The 19,525-nt window shown below is 42.1% G+C and overlaps 1 protein-coding gene and 1 long non-coding RNA gene across 3 annotated transcripts in view; both read left to right on the forward strand.

Annotated features, from left to right (window-relative positions):
• The window catches only part of LOC309401924, a 140,015-nt gene that overhangs the window by 49,015 nt on the left and 71,475 nt on the right, over positions 1 to 19,525 (forward strand). The window lies entirely within an intron of this gene.
• Positions 11,700 to 19,525, forward strand: part of NPHP3 (nephrocystin 3) — a 76,939-nt gene continuing 69,113 nt past the window's right edge. For both annotated transcript variants that reach the window (XM_081971288.1, XM_081971289.1), the window contains exons 1-5: positions 11,700 to 13,454; positions 13,758 to 13,883; positions 14,289 to 14,439; positions 16,473 to 16,625; positions 17,603 to 17,736. In XM_081971288.1, the coding sequence (XP_081827414.1) occupies positions 13,101 to 13,454; positions 13,758 to 13,883; positions 14,289 to 14,439; positions 16,473 to 16,625; positions 17,603 to 17,736 (918 nt within the window). In that variant the 5' untranslated portion in view covers positions 11,700 to 13,100. The remainder of the gene's footprint in view (positions 13,455 to 13,757; positions 13,884 to 14,288; positions 14,440 to 16,472; positions 16,626 to 17,602; positions 17,737 to 19,525) is intronic.

Raw genomic sequence — 19,525 nt, forward strand, 5'->3', positions numbered from 1 at the left:
CATTCAAGAATTGGACTTTTTTTTAACTTGAAATACAAAAAAGATAAAAAAGAAACAAAGAAACTTGCAACAATAACACTGCTACTCGGAGGCTGGAAGGTTTGTATAATGGAAACAAAACACTCTTATTTTTCTCACTGATTATCCGGCTTGGCACTCCAAGGTCTCACTGTTTGTGTCAGCATTCCAAGTATCATGCAGAATTAAATTAGGGTACATGATCGACGGTTCTGGGATCCACCCGACATCCCAAAAAGTCAAAGCAATCCAGGACGCCCCTACACCTCGCAATCAGACCGAGTTGCAAGCTTTCCTCGGGCTCCTTAACTTCTACAGCGTCTTTCTCAGACAGAAAGCAACTGTCGCTGAGCCGTTACACCGACTGCTAACGAAAAATGCTAGATGGACCTGGGGACGAGCCGAGGCAGCCGCCTTTGCTGGAATAAAGCGCCTGCTCACAACCGACTCCCTGCTGGTCCAGTACAGCCAGACCCTGCCACTGGTTTTGACGTGCGACGCTTCACCTTTCGGCGTTGGCGCAGTCCTCAGCCACAGGATGCCAAACGGCACCGAGGCCCCCATCGCCTTCTACTCGTGAACCTTGTCTCCTGCTGAACGGAACTATAGCCAACTAGACAGAGAAGCCTTGGCTGCTGTAGCGGGAGTCAAGCGTTTCCACGAGTACCTCTACAGCCGTGATTTCGAACTTGTGACGGACCACAAGCCACTGCTGGGGCTGCTGGCTGGGGACCGACCCACCCCGGTGTCCCTCTCCCCGCGCATGACCAGGTGGACTGTTTTCCTGGCTGCCTACACTTACAAACTGGTTCACCGACCTGGCTCCACGCTTGGACACGCAGACGCGTTGAGCCGTTGTCCCCTGCCCGAACTGTTGGCCGAACCCACTCCAGAGACCCCGGTCCTCCAAATTGACTGCTTGGACACTGGACCGGTCTCCTCTGCTGATGTTGCCCGCTTTTCAGCAAAGGACAATATAATTAAGCAGGTGCTTAACTGGGTGTGGAGGGGATGGCCCAAAGGGCCTGTTGGGGCTGAATTTAAAATGTTTTTTACCAAGCATGACAAACTGTTGGTTTTAAAAGGTTGTCTACTGTGGGGGGACCGGGTGGTTGTTCCGAACAAACTGCGACGTGCAGTATTAGAGTCATTGCATGTGGAGCATCCTGGCATTGTCAGGATGAAGGCATTGGCTAGGAGCTAACATGGACAGGGAAATTGAAGAGTGGGTGGCCACTTGCACGCCCTGTCAGGAATCCAGACCAGCTCCCCCAGAGGCACCTCCTAAGGAGTGGGAGCGCCCTCAGGCACCCTGGTCTAGGGTGCACATAGATTTCGCAGGCCCCGTTCATGGCCAAACGTTCTTCATAATTGTGGTTAGAGGTAGCCCTGATGACCTCTACCATGGCAGAGGAGGTCATCAAGGTGCTACGGAGACTTTTCTCCACGCACAGCCTGCCTGACGTCTTGGTCTCTGACAACGGGCCCCAATTTACGGCCATGCAATTCGAGACCTAGCTAGCTAGCCAGGGAATTCGGCATGCCCTAGTCGCGTCATTCCATCCAGCCTCGAATGGACAGGCGGAACGAATGTGCGCTCAGCAAAAGAGGCCCTTGCCAGGATGGGCCCGGGTGATTGGCAAACATGGGTTGATCACTATTTACTAATACAACATATTACTCCTAGCACCACCACGGGGAGAAGCCCAGCCGAGCTTCTCATGGGTCACCGGCTAAGGTCCCACCTAGACCGGCTACACCCAAACTACTCTGCCACATCGCCCCCAGACTCCACCAGCAAGATTTGGAACTTTAGCATAGGGGATTCAGTATACGCCCACAACTATGCAGGGGAAACTCTTTGGATTCCTGCCATGGTGATAGGCATCACCAGGCCTCGCTCTTATCTCTTAGAGCTAGAGGATGGTAGAAATTGGAGAAGGCACATTGACCAACTCCGTGGTCACCTAACCCACTCCAATCTTAGAGCACCAGACGAAACTCTGACGCCAACCGGCCAAGGCCCTACCCAAAAGGAGCAACCAGTCACTCCTTCCACAGACTTCTCAATCCCGAATGAACCGGCAGACTTACCTGAGTTTGTTGCAAGCCCACAGCGAGCCCCAAGGGAACAAACTCAAAGGACTCCAGCCGCGGCCTGGGGTAAGTTCCAGCAGCTTCCATCAAAAGGAGCTGAGGAGCACAAAGGTCCCTCCGAGCTGCTCCAAGAACCGGTTCAGAATGAACTGTGCAGGTCTGCCAGAACTAGGCAAAGACCCACCTACCTAAAAGACTACGTCACTAATTGGAATGCTCCTACTAAGAGGGGAGGGGTGTTAGATATCCACACAAGCTACAGTGGTTTCCACTCCAGTCCTCCATTTAGGCGGGAGCCTAGGTTTAACCTGATTGGTTGAGAGGCCTGACAGCTCCCTATAAAAGGAGAGCTGTCAGACCTCACAGTTGCTGGATTGTACATACTTGTCTGATAATAAAGAGCTGTTGTTGCCTTCAGTCTGGAGTCTGTCCTCTCATTGCCCTGATCTAACACTACCTATCTACTGTATTTCTCTCTTTCTCTCCCTCTCTATCCCTCTATCTACCTACCTACTTCTTTTTTTAAATTTGCCTCTTCAAAACCTTGGTGCATCTAGTACTCTGGTGCGTCTTATACTCCAAAACATATGGTAGCTATCTCTTAAGTGCAGGACATCTGCTGTGGACTATTAAGGAACCTGCGGGATATTAAGAATGAGTCTGCTTCCTGCCTAAAAAAACATGTTTCTCCACTTCTCATCTAGGGAAATATAACACTCTGCCTTTTCAATATTTCCTAGGATATTTCATTTTTCTAGGAGAGGGGTGGGAGCTAACTTCCTCCACTATCATACATTGCACCCAGGGAAACATAGCCAATAAAGAATCTTATCTTTGTTGACCTTCTTTCTCACATTGAGGCCATGTTTGGGAAATTACACATGCAAGCATTTGAAACATCTAGCTGCTCTGACGGCAGTCAATGCTATCAGACATTATTAGAAACACTCTTGCTTTGTTGAAAAAGCTACAATAGCCTGGTTCATTTATAATGCTAAGCCATGAATGCTGGGGGATGGCTGGGTTAGCACAATATAATCAAAACTAAGCAAATCCATTAGGGCTTTGAATAATGTACTGTATGAATTCAGTATAAATGGTAAGGTGGTGGAGAGAATGAATTCTTGTAAAAATTGGATATAAAAAAGAGATATTAGTACAATTATAAACAATTGTACGTTAATTCTACATTAAGGATTTCACAGAATTCATACATGACTTTTACAGCATATATTGTATATCTCATTGCATTTGAAGGACAGCCATTTTTGTATCATTTAGAAATTCTCTTTTCTTTGAAGTCTTATTAGATTCTATCAAATGTTCAGCATTTGGAATTTTTATATCATCCTTTAGCAACATTTACAAAGTAGTAATTAGGAATCTTACTCATTTACAAAATGATCATTTATGATATGACTGTCACAATCTATTAATTCAGTGTGCAAACACTGTGGATAAAAATGTCATGAATCCAATGTGTTACATTAATATGGTTATGCACATATAAAAGCAATTATTAGTTTTGTATAAAGGTTTAAAAATGTATTTCAGCTTAAATAGAAAAGTAAAGACTCAACAACTGCCACTGTTTCGAGTAAGGACTTGGAATCTTCAGAATCAAAGGCTAAGCTTTAAAGATCAGATCCATCAGGTTGTCAGCCTCAGAAATTGAAGGATCCAAAGCAAACCTTAAAGCTAAATAGTGAAGATGATCAATGCATCTAATGTGTTTCTATTTGTCTGTAGAGGTTCAACTTCTGAAGGTATACATCAGCGGTAAGATTCACTTACCTTCCCTATGGTTTGCAAATGTGCGCGTGCTCACACATCATCTGCTCATGCGTACTGCCTTCTGCATATGCTCAGTACTCACACATTATGTTGGGGTGGGTGGGTGGAGCCTCCTGCAGCCACCGCTACAGGTTCACCCAAATCAGAGAGAACTGGCTGAATACCACCTCTGGTATACACTAACAACTTTTTCTCCTCTTTTACATGCTGCTTCTGGAAACAACATGTTGTTTGCCTATTTAGCAAACTATTGAGAGTCAATTGTAATTTGAGGAGATTGCATAATAAACGTATAACACATACCATATTTTTTGGAGTATAAGGCAGACCTTATAAAAAAAGAGAGTGAAAATCTGGTGTGCCTTACATTCTGAATTTAATCTCACCCACCCGCTCCATGCATCTCATTTTCGGGTGGTTTGCAGGTGGCCGGGATCCTCACTTCCACTCGGATTTTGATAAGCTTTTTATCCAACCCTATCACCCTACATGTATTTAACTGGAGGGGATGGGGTATGATTTTCATGTGGGCAGAGAAGGGACTTGGCACCAAAGGCTTCATTCCCAAGACTTCCTACTTATAATCGTAGGCATTGAAAGCCTGGCTTTCTCGCAGCAAGGCCCGATAGACATGTAGCATGTGCGTCCTTTGGACACTGCAATTTCATAAACATGTTGCTGGGCTTCCCAGCAAGCCCTCTGCACCTTTGCAGTCAAATGGCCTTGGGAAGTGTGGGGGTTGGGACTGCACAGGAAGAGTAAGACAGTTGCAATGATCTCTGCCGCCTGGAATGCCTTCATTTCAGATCCACTGCCTTCCGCACGCATGGTTGAAGAACCACCACCCTCTTCCCTACATATTCATACAACAGCTTTATCATGACAGCTGTTTGAGCAGATGGTGAACTGCCTCCGCTTCCAATCGTGCTCCACCTGGATGGGGAAGTCACCACCTCCAGGCTCCAGCAGGTTGAGCGGAGCCGCCTGTGCCATGGAGGAATCCCCCTGCCCTGTGCCTTTCCCCCCTCTCTCCACAGCTGGCTGCTTCGCCTTTGTCCGTATATGGTGGGGAGGAGCTCAGATGGGAGCCCAGGGGAGGAAGAGCATGGAATTAGGGGGACATCCCCCCAATTCTGATCAAGCAGTTGTTGCAGGTCAGCTGCCGGGGGTGTGATCCGTGCGGTTCTACAACCAGGAAACTTCATAATGGGAAGAGTAGGCAGGGGAAAACCTTCCGACCATGAAGCCCTCAGGTGTGAGGTGACTCGCCAGGTAAGCTCTAGTTATGGTTGACTGGATCCAGCGCCCAACCATAGATGGAGAAGCCTTTAGACCCCTGTTTGTGGGATGGAAAGACACAAAGAGTGCTTTGGTGCACCTAAAGACATCCGTCTTGACAATATAGATCTTAAGAGCACGTCTTACTTCTAACCTGTGCCATTTGCGTTCGAGACTGTGAGAGGGATTAGGGCAAAAGTTCAGTAGAGTGAGATCTAGATACAGATGAAACTTTGACCTTTGGAACAAAGGTGGGATCAAGTTGAAGGACCACACGGTCTGAATGAACAGTACACAAGTAGGAACGGATGGAAAGGGCTGCCAATTCTGAGACCTGTCGTGTAGATGTGATAACCACCAGAAAGATTGTTTTCAATGTGAGGTGATGCAGGGAGGCCAACCTGAGAGGCTCAAAGGGTGGTCCAGTGAGAAAGTCAAGGACTTTGGTTAGATCCCACAAGGGGAAGCGGTGAATGACAGGCGGGCAGAGATTAGATGTGCCCTTAATGAAGTGGCGTACATGAGGGTGCAAGGAGAGAGGCTCATCCCGATGAAGAGAGAGAACCGAAGAGAGAGCTGACACCTGCTTCCGTAAGGTTAGGCGCAAGTCCTTTATCTAGTCCCTATTGCAGGAACTCCAAAACCTGGGGAACCAAAGCCTCCAGGGGCAAAACCTCTTTAGAAAGGCACCATGTGCTGAAAGTCTGCCATGTTGATTCGTAGATTCTATTAGTGGCCAGGCGTCGAGAAGCCTGAATAGTTTGAATTACAATCTCAGAAAGATTTGCTGCCCTCAAGACCTCCTGCTCAGCCTCCATGCGGTTAGGCGGAGCCAAGATAGGTTGGGATGGTGGATGGATCCCTGGTGAAGAAGGGATGGTATCAGGGGAAGACGCCACTCTGGGCCCACTGAGAGGTTGACTAGGTCCGCAAACCATGGAAGGTACAGCTAATGGGGGGCGAGTAGGATGAGCTCGGCCTCTTCCTCTATCATTTTCTGAATGACCCTCTGTATCAGGGGAAAGGGAGGGAAGGCGTACAGGAGACCGTGGGTCCACCTGCACCTTAAGGCGTCTGTCCCTTCCGCGCCTGGTGTCATGTAGTGAGACAGGTACCTGGGCAGTTGATTGTTGGATGCCGTTGCGTAGAGATCTAGCACCAGGGTCCCGTACCTGGTCGACAGCTGTTTAAAGATGCGATGGTTGAGGGTCCACTCCGCAGAATCGATTGTTGTGTGGCTCAACCAGTCTGCTCTGGTGTTGTTGGAGCCCGAGATGTGTTTGGGGTGGAGGGAGAGAAGGTTGGCTTCCACCCAGATCCCTAGGTGAAAGGCAGACTCCATGAGGGAAACTGCTCTTGTCCCCCCCTGGTGGTTGACATGCCTTTGGCTGTTGTGTTGTCTGTCCAAATTAGCACATATGTGTTGCGAATTGAAGATTGGAACTGAAGAAGAGCTAGATGGATGGCCCTCAACTCTAGCCAATTCATACTGTGGGAAAGGTCGGAGTTGGACCAGAGACCCTGAGCTATCTGATCCTCCAGGTGAGTGCCCCAACCTGTCAAACTTGCATCCATGGTAACTGCGAGACGAGGTAGTTCCCTGAAGAGGGACCCCTGAGAGATGGCCAGGGAGATCCACCAGTCGAGAGAGTGAAGGACCTCTGGAGTCAACCTGACTTTCGCTAGGAAACAGCTGCTATTGGTCTTCTGGAATGGCAGAAGAAACCACTGGAGGCAGCGGCTGTGAAGCCCCACCCAAGGGATGATGGAGAAGCAAGAGACCATCTTCCCCAGCAGTTGAGACAGCTGGAAGAGAGGGGGCTGCTGTCTCCTCTGTACCTTGAAGGCTAAGTGCCTGAGGCTGATCTGTCATTCCCGAGACAGGAAGATCTTCCCCTGAGTGGAGTCGATGAGGGCTCCCAAGTGCACTAGACGAGAAGTGGAAACAAGGTGGCTTTTCTCCTGACTGATGGAGAATCCCACCTCCTGAAGCATCTGCAAGGTGCCCTGAAGATCCCGCAGGGCCTGGTTGCGTGAGGGGGAAAAGGTGTATTTTATACACTGAAAAATACGGTAGATTTGCGTATTCCTGCAAAAAGGATGGAATACTCCTCATTAGCCTTATCTCTTTCCTTTGTTCTCACATTGGCCATTTGATCCCCTGTTGTGAAGGGAACAGATCAAAGGTGAGATAGTTTTAGGCAGAAGAGGGAGGCTCTGATCAAAGGTGAGACATATGTTTTGACTAATGTCAGGTACTTCACAGATCCCAATAACAGAATTTTTCCTTAGTTGCAGGAAATACAAACATAAGGGTCTACTGTGGCATATTTGTGTTACAACTATAAAGGGCATAACAGGCATAACAAAAGGCATAACATATAGGTGTTACAGGAAACAAATACAACTACAAAATGCATCATATCTATCTATCATCTATCTATCTATCTATCTATCTATCTATCTATCATCTATCTATCTATCTATCTATCTATCTATCATATATATGTATATATGTATTTTGCAGGAAACAAATGTTTATAAATGCAAGTATACAAAGGCACCATCTAATATACAGTGAGGCAAAAAAGTATTTAGTCAGCCACCAATTGTGCAAGTTCTCCCACTTAAAAAGATGAGAGAGGCCTGTAATTGGCATCATAGGTAGACCTCAACTATGAGAGACAAAATGTAAAAAAAACCCCAAACAATCACATTGGCTGATTTGGAAATAATTTATTTGCAAATTATGGTGGAAAATAAGTATTTGGTCAATATCAAAAGTTCATCTCAATACTTCGTTATATATCCTTTGTTGGCAATGACAGAGGTCAAACATTTCCTGTAAGTCTTCACAAGGTTGGCATACACTGTTGCTGATATGTTGGCCCATTCCTCCATGTAGATCTCCTCTAGAGCAGGGAAGTTTGGGGGCTGTCGCTGGGCAACACGGACTTTCAACTCCCTCCAAAGGTTTTCTATGGGGTTGAGATCTGGAGACTGGCTAGGCCACTCCAGGACCTTGAAATGCTTCTTACGAAACCACTCCTTCGTTGCCCGGGTGGTATTTTTGGGATCATTATCATGTTGACAGACCCAGCCACTTTTCATCTTCAATGCCCTTGCTGATGGAAGGAGGTTTGCACTCAAAATCTCACGATACATGGCCCCATTCATTCTGTCTTGTACATGGATCAGTCGTCCTGGTCCCTTTGCAGAGAAACAGCCCCAAAGCATGATGTTGCCACCCCCATGCTTCACAGTAGGTATGGTGTTCTTTGGATGCAACTCAGCATTCTCTCGCCTCCAAACACGACGAGTTGTGTTTCTACCAAACGGTTCTATTTTGGTTTCATCTGACCATATGACATTCTCCCAACCCTCTTCTGGATCATCCAAATGCTCTCTAGCAAACTTCAGATGGGCCTGGATATGTACTGGCTTAAGCAGGGGGATACGTCTGGCACTGCAGGATCTGAGTCCCTGGCGACGTAGTGTGTTACTGATGGTAGCCTTTGTTACTTTGGTCCCAGCTCTCTGCAGGTCATTCACTAGGTCCCCCCGTGTGGTCCTGGGATTTTTGCTCACCGTTCTTGTGATCATTTTGACCCCATGGGGTGAGAGCCCCAGATCAAGGGAGATTATCAGTGGTCTTGTATGTCTTCTATTTTCTAATTATTGCTCCCACAGTTGATTTGTTCACACCAAGCTGCTTGCCTATTGCAGATTCAGTCTTCCCAGCCTGGTGCAGGTCTACAATTTTATTTCTGGTGTCCTTTGACAGCTCTTTGGTCTTCACCATAGTGCAGGTTGGAGTGTGCCTGTTTGAGGTTGTGGACAGGTGTCTTTTATACTGATAACAAGTTCAAATAGGTGCCATTGATACAGGTAATGAGTGCAGGACAGAGGAGCCTCTTAAAGAAGAAGGTACAGGTCTGTGAGAGCCAAAAATCTTGCTTGTTTGTAGGTGACCAAATACTTATTTTCCACCATAATTTGCAAATAAATTCTTTCCAAATCAGCCAATGTGATTGTTTGGGTTTTTTTTTTACATTTTGTCTCTCATAGTTGAGGTCTACCTATGATGCCAATTACAGGCCTCTCTCATCTTTTTAAGTGGGAGAACTTGCACAATTGGTGGCTGACGAAATACTTTTTTGCCCCACTGTAGTATTATTTAGTATATCCTTATTACTATTCCTCTTTGCAAGCAATATGTTACACAGAATAGCTGTAATTGTATGGAGCAGCAACCAGGAAGATGGATTAAAAGGGATGACATTTGCCAGCAGCTAAGTTTCATATTTGTCAGGATTAGTTAAAGCTCTTTATAAGATAAACGACTCTTATCTTTAAAGCTTGTGTTTCAGCAGCTGCTCAAAAACTATGAATAGTTTGGCCTTATTACATTACACTAAAGGATATAATTAACTAATTGTTGACAATTTACATTTGCTAGCTGAATTGTGAAAGAATAGTCAAAAGTTTTTTTCATTTTGTAGGAGTATATGAATCAATATGAATCAATATTGGCTTCTGCTTATATTATTGTACACTGTCAGAAATTAGTTGTTTTCTAGCCTAGCAAATTGTAACCTTAATACTGGACTGCAAATGTTATCTCACTGCTGCGTGTCTCGGTTCTATTCTTGGCTTCAAAGCTAGGGATATTCTCGAAAACATAGAAGAAATTGTTACACGGGAATATAAAACGCCATAGATAAAGGAACCAATTAGGGAGTTTTCCTAGCTCATAAATCATTAAAGCCTTCTGCCAAAAAAACAACTTGACAAAGGGAGCTGCCACCCCCTACACAAGGCTATAGGAATACTCCACTGACGTGCGGTGAGGTTTATGGCTGGTGAGGCTGGTGACATCATCAGGAAGGCGGGGAATGGGACCACTTGTGCAGGAGGCTGATGCAGCCTCAGCCTCCTGCACACGTGGTCCCATTCCCCGCCTTCCTGAGTCAACATGAAGGGGACCGTGGAGTGTGAGCCGGTGGAGCGTGCTCCGGGGTCTCCTTCAGGAAGGCAGGGAATCGGACCACGTGTGCCATTATGTACAGCTAGTTTCAACCATTAACAGTTAATCTACTTAATACATTGTCTGTCCTTCTGTCCAATCACAATATATACATTTATTCCAGTCTTGTCATCTTGTCTTATACCAATCATAAAATCTGTTCCATACTTCAAAATATTCTGATTCCCCTTTATTTTTAAGTTCAAGAGTGAGCCTATCTGCTTCTACACAGGCCAACACTTTTCTGATTGTATCTAGTTCTGATGGTGTATTTTCTTTTTTCCAATACTGTGCATAGGTTATGCGCGCTACAGTTAGTATATGTATAATTAAATAAAGTGTATCTTTCTTAAACCCCTCCAGTATTATGCCTAGGAGAAAAGTTTCTGCTTTAAACATAATTTGTTCTCCCACCATTTGTTCTAACCATGATTGAATCATTTTCCAATATTTTTTTGCCTCATTGCACGTCCACCACATATGATAGAAAGTGCCTGGTGTTTTTTTTACACTTCCAACAATTTGGGGCCAGATTTTTGAACATTTTGGAAAGTAGTGCTGGAGGGAGATGCCATCTGTAGAACATCTTATAAAGATTTTCTTTATACGCCGTAGCCAATGTTAGTTTCTGATTAAGTATCCAAAGTTTTTCCCACTTAGCCAATTCCACATTGTAACCAAAAATTTTCGCCCAGATGACCATGGTTTCTTTGACATGTTCCTCCTCTAGTTTATATTCCAACAAGAATCTATACAGCACTTTGATCAGTCTGTTTTCTGTCTGTATCAACAGTTTATCTAATATTGTGTAGTCTTTGGCAATACCTTCGTTCTTCCTATCCTGTGCATACCTTGATTGTATCTGTAAATAAGACCACCATTCTACTTGTACTCCTTGTGATGTCAATTCTGATCTGGTTTTGATCTCCCCCTAGGGGCTGGCTATTCCTTACATGCATTTGTTTGTAAGTTTTGGATATAGTTTTATCACCCAGCTTTTGCTAAAGCCATAAATAAAAGCTGATATTTTTTTGCAAGCCTTATCTCGAGTCTCACTCTCTTTAGCATTTCAGTGGCTCAGGGAAACTTTCATTCCAATTGAAGACAATAGAAAATCAATCTAGATATTGGGATTATATATTGGGTTGGATATAGCTTGTTTTTTGGAACGCAAAAACATCTCAGACATATATGAGAATGGGAACCTATTTTAGCCTATAAATTCCAAATGGATTTTTGCTCCTGGCACTTAACTATATTTTACATTAGCTATCCAAAAATTTGCTGCAACGATAAAAATAGCTTTTGTCCCCCATCCCACCCGCTACTTCTGTTATTTTCTCATGTCCTCTTCCATTGAAACTAGAAGAATTTTGCATACTTTTTTCATAAACATATTACTTTTAAATCTGTTCAGGTTGTCTTCCAGAAATAAAAAAATGCTGTAACTTAAAATGATATAACGGGCTTTCTCCAGCCCAATGCAAAATTCATTATGTGATTCGGCTTTTCCTTTGTTTTAGAAACCTTTTCTCTCCTCCTGCAGTCTGAAGTGGAAACGATTCTTCTACGAGTGTCGTCGAGAAAAGCACCTTCGTCAACCAGTGCCCTCGAAAAATGCAGGCTATTGTACAACTTTTATCATCTGATGTTAGAATGGTCGGGCTTCAACTGCAGACTGATAAGCGTTGTGTTACAACACATCCCGAGGAGGCGCCAGGTTGGAGAATCCGGCGGCACAGGGCCCGCCCAAGCCTTTCCCGCAAATGCTCAGAGGACGCCTTCTCTTTCGGAGAACCAGAGTTGTGGAACGTCACGAAAGGACAACGAAAGTTGGCACTTCGCTGTTCTTCCCACGACAGCCCCTCAGCTCTACGCAACTGCCTGGGAGAAAGCTGCCACGTCACTGCCTACTTCCTGCTTTAGTTGCGCAATCCATAGCCGAAGATTTTCCCGGGCAGCAGCGCCTGGGCTGCGGCTCATCCGAAGGAGGCCGAGGCGCGAGCGACGAGCGACAGAGCGAGCAAGTTGCTTGGCTGGTTGACTGTTTTCCCATTGCTCCCGTAATTTATGGAAAGTTAAGGAATTCTTATGGGAATCTCCGGAGTAAAACTCTACATTGGCCCTTCATTTGCTTGGAAAATGTTTCCTTCTTTTTTGATTCTTCCATTTTTCTGATAAAAATGAGCAAGGGATAGCATGGGAAATAACAGCGCATATTGGTATGAACTATTGGTGACCGAGGTAACTTTGCTTGTTATTGGGAAAACGACAGGAAGAATATTTACAGCAGCCCTTTAACGACCATACTGTAAATATTTGTGCCTGTTTGCTGGGTAGTTTGCTTTAAGACAGAAATCCCAGCTCAGGCACATAAGGATTCAGTCAGTTTTATTTCCAAGGAAATGTGTGGAAAGTTGGCAGGCTAAGCCACTGTCTCTTGTGGACAACCAGCACTAAACTATTCCCAATAACAGGACAACAGGAACATTTCCTTCACTATAACTACAGAGAATTGTTACCAATGTTAATGAATATTGAATCTGTAGTAGTAACAGCCTTGTCAATGAAATGTGTATTATGTGCAGCACTCTGCCCTTAATTACATAGCTTAAAAAGAATAATCTATTTTTTAATTCAACTTGGGGGAATGTTACTACTTTAATAAATTTAAATATTTTCCGATCTAAAAACCAGAAGTGGTTGGAGCAAAAGCATCCATTTATGGATAACTAGACAGAAGGAAAGAAAGTCATTTGGGGTAATATCCTAGGCCCAAGTGTTGAGCAGCAGCTTGGCATTAAAGAAAGTCTACATCTACTAGGATCTGGAGATAGTTAGAATCTGCCATTTTAAAAAGCGTGTGCATAAGGGAAGTTTTTCAGCTATGGGATCTGCTTCATCTTTGGTTAATCCAATGGTCACTGTTGGGGAGGTGATTGAAGATCCATATGAGGGAGGGGGTGGTGAGGCCTGCGAAATTCCTGTTGAAGTAAAGCCCAAGGCCCGTCTTCTGCGTAGTTCTTTTCGACGGGTAGGTGCATCCCGGCCTGGAGGCCTCATTGGCGCAAGCTTCAAGTCTACTGCTTCTGTACAAGAGCTGGAATGCATGGCAGAGTATGAACGCCTGAAAAAAGAATATGAGATATTTCGCATTAGCAAGAACAATGAGGTGGCTGCCATGATGAAGAAAGAAGCCAAGCTGGACAAAGAAAACAAACGCTTGAGGGCAGAGCTTCAGGTATCTGCATGCGGCATTGGCACCAAGATTGACAAAAATAAGCTTTCTGTTAAAATAGAATCTCTGGCCACCTTTATATTGCTATATATTCTTACCAGACTCATCCAGAATAGCTAATAGGGATGCTAAAAGTTGTAGATGAGCTGTATCTGGAATGTCATTTAAACACTGAATTAAAAGATCAAATGTATTCAAATTATATTTAGGAAGAGCTTTCTGATATCCAACAAATTAATAGTCAAGAGTGAATAAATGAAAAATTGCAGACCAAGGGTTAACCCTCTCACTTTTTCCTCTTCCCAGGCACTTCAGAAAACATATCAGAAAATCCTCAGAGAAAAGGAAAGTGCTGTAGAGGCCAAATATCAAGCTATGGAAAGAGCAGCTACATTTGAACATGATCGGGACAAAGTCAGGAGGCAGTTCAAAGTAAATTAATTAATTTATTGGCTTTGCAGGATAAATGAGCATGTTTCAGAGAGCCCTAAGCTTTGCTTAAGTATAAATATTTTTTAGAAGTAAAACTGTTAATGATAGAATTCCGCTTCTTGAACAACCTAGGAAAGGACACATAGTATGTATGGAACTATCTTAGAAATCAGGACTGATAGCTTGTAACCTTGAATAAAAGGATCATTTTATATTTAAAATTATTGCAAGTTCCACTTGTTTCTAGATATTTCCCTTTTATCTACACAAGTTGATAGGTAATTAGGATTATGTTGCTTAAGACCTAGGGTGGAAAGGCTAAACTCTTAACTGAAAAAATACATTAATTTTATGCATAGAATGAAATATGAAAAATGTTTTAAAATACGCTTTTTTCATTTATAGATTTTCAGAGAAACCAAGGAAAATGAAATTCAGGATCTACTGAGGGCCAAGCGAGAGCTTGAAGCAAAATTTCAGAGGTTGCAAGCTCAGGGTATCCAAATAGTTGATCCTGAAGAATCAGATTCAGATGACAGCTGTACAGAAATTACTGGTATGAATGATGTTGCATTTACCAGTTGCCTAGATATGTTTTATAAATCTGTGCAGTGTACAGTGAGACATCCAAAAATGCTTTGTCAATATTTTGTTAAAAAATCAAAATAACTTCTAAGCAATAACAATAGTTACATTGATTATTGCTTAATCCTCCCAAAATTTTGCTGGGTCAAGTGCCTGAATTGGTAGTTGCAATGTCATGCAATATAATAGTAGTAATGATGTCTATATAAAACAAATAAGACAAAACAATAATAGAATGTATGTGACATTGCCATAGCAACATCCTCACCTTTGTCCCTATTTTTAGGGCTTTATACGTCAGCAATGAAAAACAAACCTATTTTTAGGGGGTTTGAAACATGCTCTTTCTAATTAGAATGTTTAAGATTTTCAAGGAGGTCCTTTTTTGTAAAAGGCTGAAAATACTCTATTTTTGGCATTTTTACAAAAACTGTCTTTACACTCACTTTACACTTTACATTTGTGAACTATTAGAAAGCAGTAGGAGAATGAAATTTTGTATTTGAAAACCTTGTATTGTTAAGTTATCACACACAAAGTTTCATGTTTCACATATCTTTCCTTCCAGAGATATGAAAAGCCAAACTTTAACCTTTTTCGAGCCACAGTCATTTTCAGTTAACTTTGCCCCAAATTATCTCAATGGAGATTGCTGATGAGAATTTTTTATTATTGTGTTTAATAGAGCACAAAAAGTTGTACAAGTTGGCCAAGTTTTGTTTCTCTCAACAAAATATTGCCGGAGATGTTATGCCTCAAAGTTGCTGGAATCTCATACTGTAGAAGGCTGCGGTATTGGGTCAAACAAATGACTTTATCTCCACAAGTATTGCATTGGCAAACATAACACTTTACCAATGTTCATTGGGACATATGTGCATGTTCACACAAACTTTCATCGAAATCCAAGATGGTCGAGCAGGGAGCCCCGGACCACTTGGCATGGAATGACCCATAAAATACAATTTAAAATCTCCCAACAATTGATTCTTCTATTTTAAGCAAGGATTCTTCAATTTCTCCTATTTTCAAATAGTGACTTCTTCCCGCCTTTCCCTTTAAAATACCATGTCAATTGAATTTTCTTAATGCAAAGGCAGTACCTGGATCTGGGGATATAATTTTTTAAATATTGAAAATTGAACAAAGAAACTTGACAGTAATATAAAAGTAGGTTATCACTAAAATTCAGGAAGATTTGTAGAGTTACCAGTTCTAGCCCATATCTCCGGAATTTCCTAAAGTACTTGGTCATCCATTTAAATTTTAATCAGCTCTGATCCAGTTTAAGGTTTTCAATCCTATTCTGATTTCCTGATTAGTAAGAATATTTGGGGCAGGAGAATAAGGCTTCTACCCCTTTTCATAATATTCTGAAAAATTCAACTACCATCATAATAATATATTTACAATAGATGAACATTTTTGTATATTGCACCTTCAAGCCAAAGTACATTTTACAGTGACATGTGTCAGTGTATAAGAAATTATGAGCTGGGATAGCCATAACAACAAGTCAGCCAATAGAAACTGTTTGGTGACTAAGAAACTGGATCTGTTCATGGGAGACGGCTCGGAGCCTTGGTGTGGCTTAGCTTAACTGGTCTGTATATAAGAATTAGTTTGTTCTTGGATGATTGCTTCTGTGCTTCTGTGATTTCTGGTTCTGACTTCTGTTTCTTGTCCTTGTACTTGCTACCACATTTCAAGAGCTGCATGGGTATTGTATACATGCATCGTGTTTTATATTATTGTATATAAACAAGTTTCTTCTATAAATGAATCCTGCTGAATTAGTTACTTGTGTGCTGGTTGGATCACTGCAAAATCTGATAGCATATTCTTTAATTACAGCTCTATTTGTTTCCTTTCAGAAAACTCCCTTTGCTTTCCTGTTTTTTGCTTCTTGAAATTGAATTGAAATTGAAATTTAATTTGTTTAATTTGTTGTATTTCTGATCAAATTTAATTTACTGAATTGGCATTTGTTTTCTTCATTTTAAGCTGCTGGGAGTCAGACAGAATATTGGATGGGAAGAGCCTTGGCAAGTGAGCCTTCCATGGGCAGCATGATGCAACTTCAGCAGTCTTTTAGAGGACCTGAGTTTGCGCATAGTTCCATAGATGTGGAAGGGCCATTTGCAAATGTCAGTAGAGGTAAGCATTTGCTACACCTTGTGTGCGTCAATTCCAGAAACTAGAAGAGCTGGTCTTCCATTTTCTGATGTGAGCATGCATGCTGGCCAACTGATCAGCAGGTGTGCATGCATGGCAGTAACTGGAAGACTGGCTGGCCACTGTGCATGCGCACACTGCAAACCGGAAGTTCATTTTCCGGCATGTGCATGTCCTCAGGGCAGTTCCTCTTCTTGGTCGCAGCCCAGATGAGTGTGTGCATATGCGCAAAGTGCACATGTGCGTGAAATGCTTTCTTTTTGGCACTCTCTGTTTCCCATGCACGGTCCCTTTTCGGCACTCGAAGCTAAAAAATATTTAATTTGTTTTTAAGGGGTTTCTAATATTTTCTTATTGTGTATACGGTTTTTTAGCAATTCTGTCTGTGCACCCCCCCGAGTCCCTTTGGGGAGAGGGGGTGGTCTATAAATTCAATAAATAAATAAATAAATAAATAAATAATAATAATAAATAAATAAATAATAAATAAATAAATAAATAAATAAATAATAAATAAATAAATAAATAATAAATAAATAAATAAATAATAAAAAATAAATAATAAATAAATAATAAATAAATAAATAAATAAATAAATAAATAAATAAATAAAAGTTTTGCCATCACTGCTATAATAGGAATTATGCGACAGAAGATGAACTGAAAACGTGTCAATAAAAAGCACTGAAATTCTCTAAAGCTTCTTGTTGCCCTTGCCTCTATGAGCTGTGAACATGAAATGACAACATCTCAGCAATTTTGCGAACACTTTCCCCAGTTACTGTGACAGTATGTTGTTATGGCAGCTGAATTGGAAGAAGAGGAAGCAAATTCCAAGCAGTTTAATGCAAATAGAAAAGGATGAATTATGGGAACGGGACATGGAATCTCCATGAGTGGTTGGTAATGATGAGAGGAGAAAGTTTGGCTTGATGTTCTTTATCTTTTGTTCTTTACAGATGATTGGGATGCAGCTGTTGCCAGTTTATTGCAAGTCACTCCTTTGTTTTCCCACTCTTTGTGGAGTAACACAGTAAGAGTGTATCTCATTAACACTGAAGAGACTCAGTTGGAAGTAGACATTTTCATAAAGGTAAGAAAAACTGCACTGCACAATATGCTACTGATTGTTATATCTGTCTTTATTGTCTCATATTCTTGGGACAGAAACCTACATATGCAGTTTTCTTCATATGGATGAGTAACTAGCTAATTTTATACAATTCAGTGGAAGAGATAAAGTTCAGTATGAGAGCATGGGGTTTGTTTGAATAAGATTTAAAATTAATTCTCGGCATTTTGTAATATAAAAATCTGGGTGGAATAACATGGACAAGACTTCTGTCTGAAGACTTAGACAGCCATTGTCTGTTAAATAAATCTAGATACATCACTTTCCTTAGATAAAATGTTAAATGGATGTTTTTAGAGTTATGACACAATGGTATCTAACGTGATACAGTGAATCATTTCAATGGAAAAATACAGACTTTGTTCTCTCTATATATATTGAAGTAGTAGCTGGTTCTATAATGCTATAACATTAATTTGGATTTGACTTTGCTGAATATGAGAATTCCCACTCAATTACCATATTTTTCAGAGTATAAGACGGACCTTTTCCCTCTAGAAAGAGGGTGAAAATCTGGGTGCAGATTCATTTATACAATGAATACAGCATTTTCGGCCTCCTGAAACCCCACCCCCTTCACAAAAATGGACGTGCAGAGGGTTTGGGAGTCCTGCAAAGTGCTCCTAGGGACTGGGGAGGGCAAAAAAAGAGTGAAAAATGGGTTTTTGTTCATTTTTGCCCTCCCCCCCCAAGTCCCCAGGAGCACTCTACAACCCTCCTAAATGCTATGCATGCCCTTTTTTTTTTTTTGCAAAAACGGGCCCGTTTTTTTTAGGAATCACATTTAGTGGGAAGGTAACAGCATTCTGTACGTTTGGTCATGTCGACCACATGACCACGGAGACGTCTTCAGACAGCGCTGGCTCTTTGGCTTAGAAATGGAGATGAGCATGCCCCTAGAGTCGGGAACGACTAGTACATATGTGCGAGGGGAACCTTTGCCTTTACCTTTATCAGCCATCTAAAAGTCACCTTATATTTGATCAGTTGTCCCATCAAAAATTGGTATTGTCTCCTCTGCTCTTGAAGTCTCCTGGGGATCTATTTTTAATCATGATTTCTCTCCCTTTATACTCCAAGGGTTCCTCTCTAGTTCTTTTATATATTTCATCTCTCAACATCTTTTTAGTGAACAGTTCTGTCATCACATCGGCCAGGTCTTCCTCTTTCTCTTCCACGATATTCTGAAATCTTAAATAATAAGCCGCCTTTTCCATCTCTGTCTCTTCTAATTCTCTGTTGGCTGTGATAGCTTTTGGTCCATTTCCTTCATTTTTTTCCTGTTTGATCAGCCTTTATTTCTATTTTCTGTATCCTCTGTTCATTCTTCGCTATAATTTGCTGAAAATTCCCTATCTTTTCATCCATCTTCCGTATATCTCCCTTCATCTCCCTCATTTCATTTTTAATCTCATCATGATTTTATCACATAGCTTCCTGACTTTCGTTATTGTTTCTTGGATTGATAGTAGTGTCGCTTGCTTACTCTGAATGGAACATGTTTTCTCCAGACTTAGCATACTTTCTATTGATCTTTGACTGGATGGGCTTGATGTTGCTGATGCTGATGAGGATGTAGATGCCGCATTCTTTCCTATCTTAGACATATTCAATATACTTGTCATCCCTAATATTTAGCAATTAGCTTGTCAAGGAGGGAAAGACAAAAAGGTTATATCTATACAGAAAAAAACTATTTCCCACACCCCCAGTGAGATGGCGAGTGAGATATATATATATATATATATCT

Source organism: Natrix helvetica (genome assembly GCF_964273705.1).
Source record: "Natrix helvetica genome assembly, chromosome: Z".
In the NCBI taxonomy this organism is placed as follows: Eukaryota; Metazoa; Chordata; class Lepidosauria; order Squamata; family Natricidae; genus Natrix; species Natrix helvetica.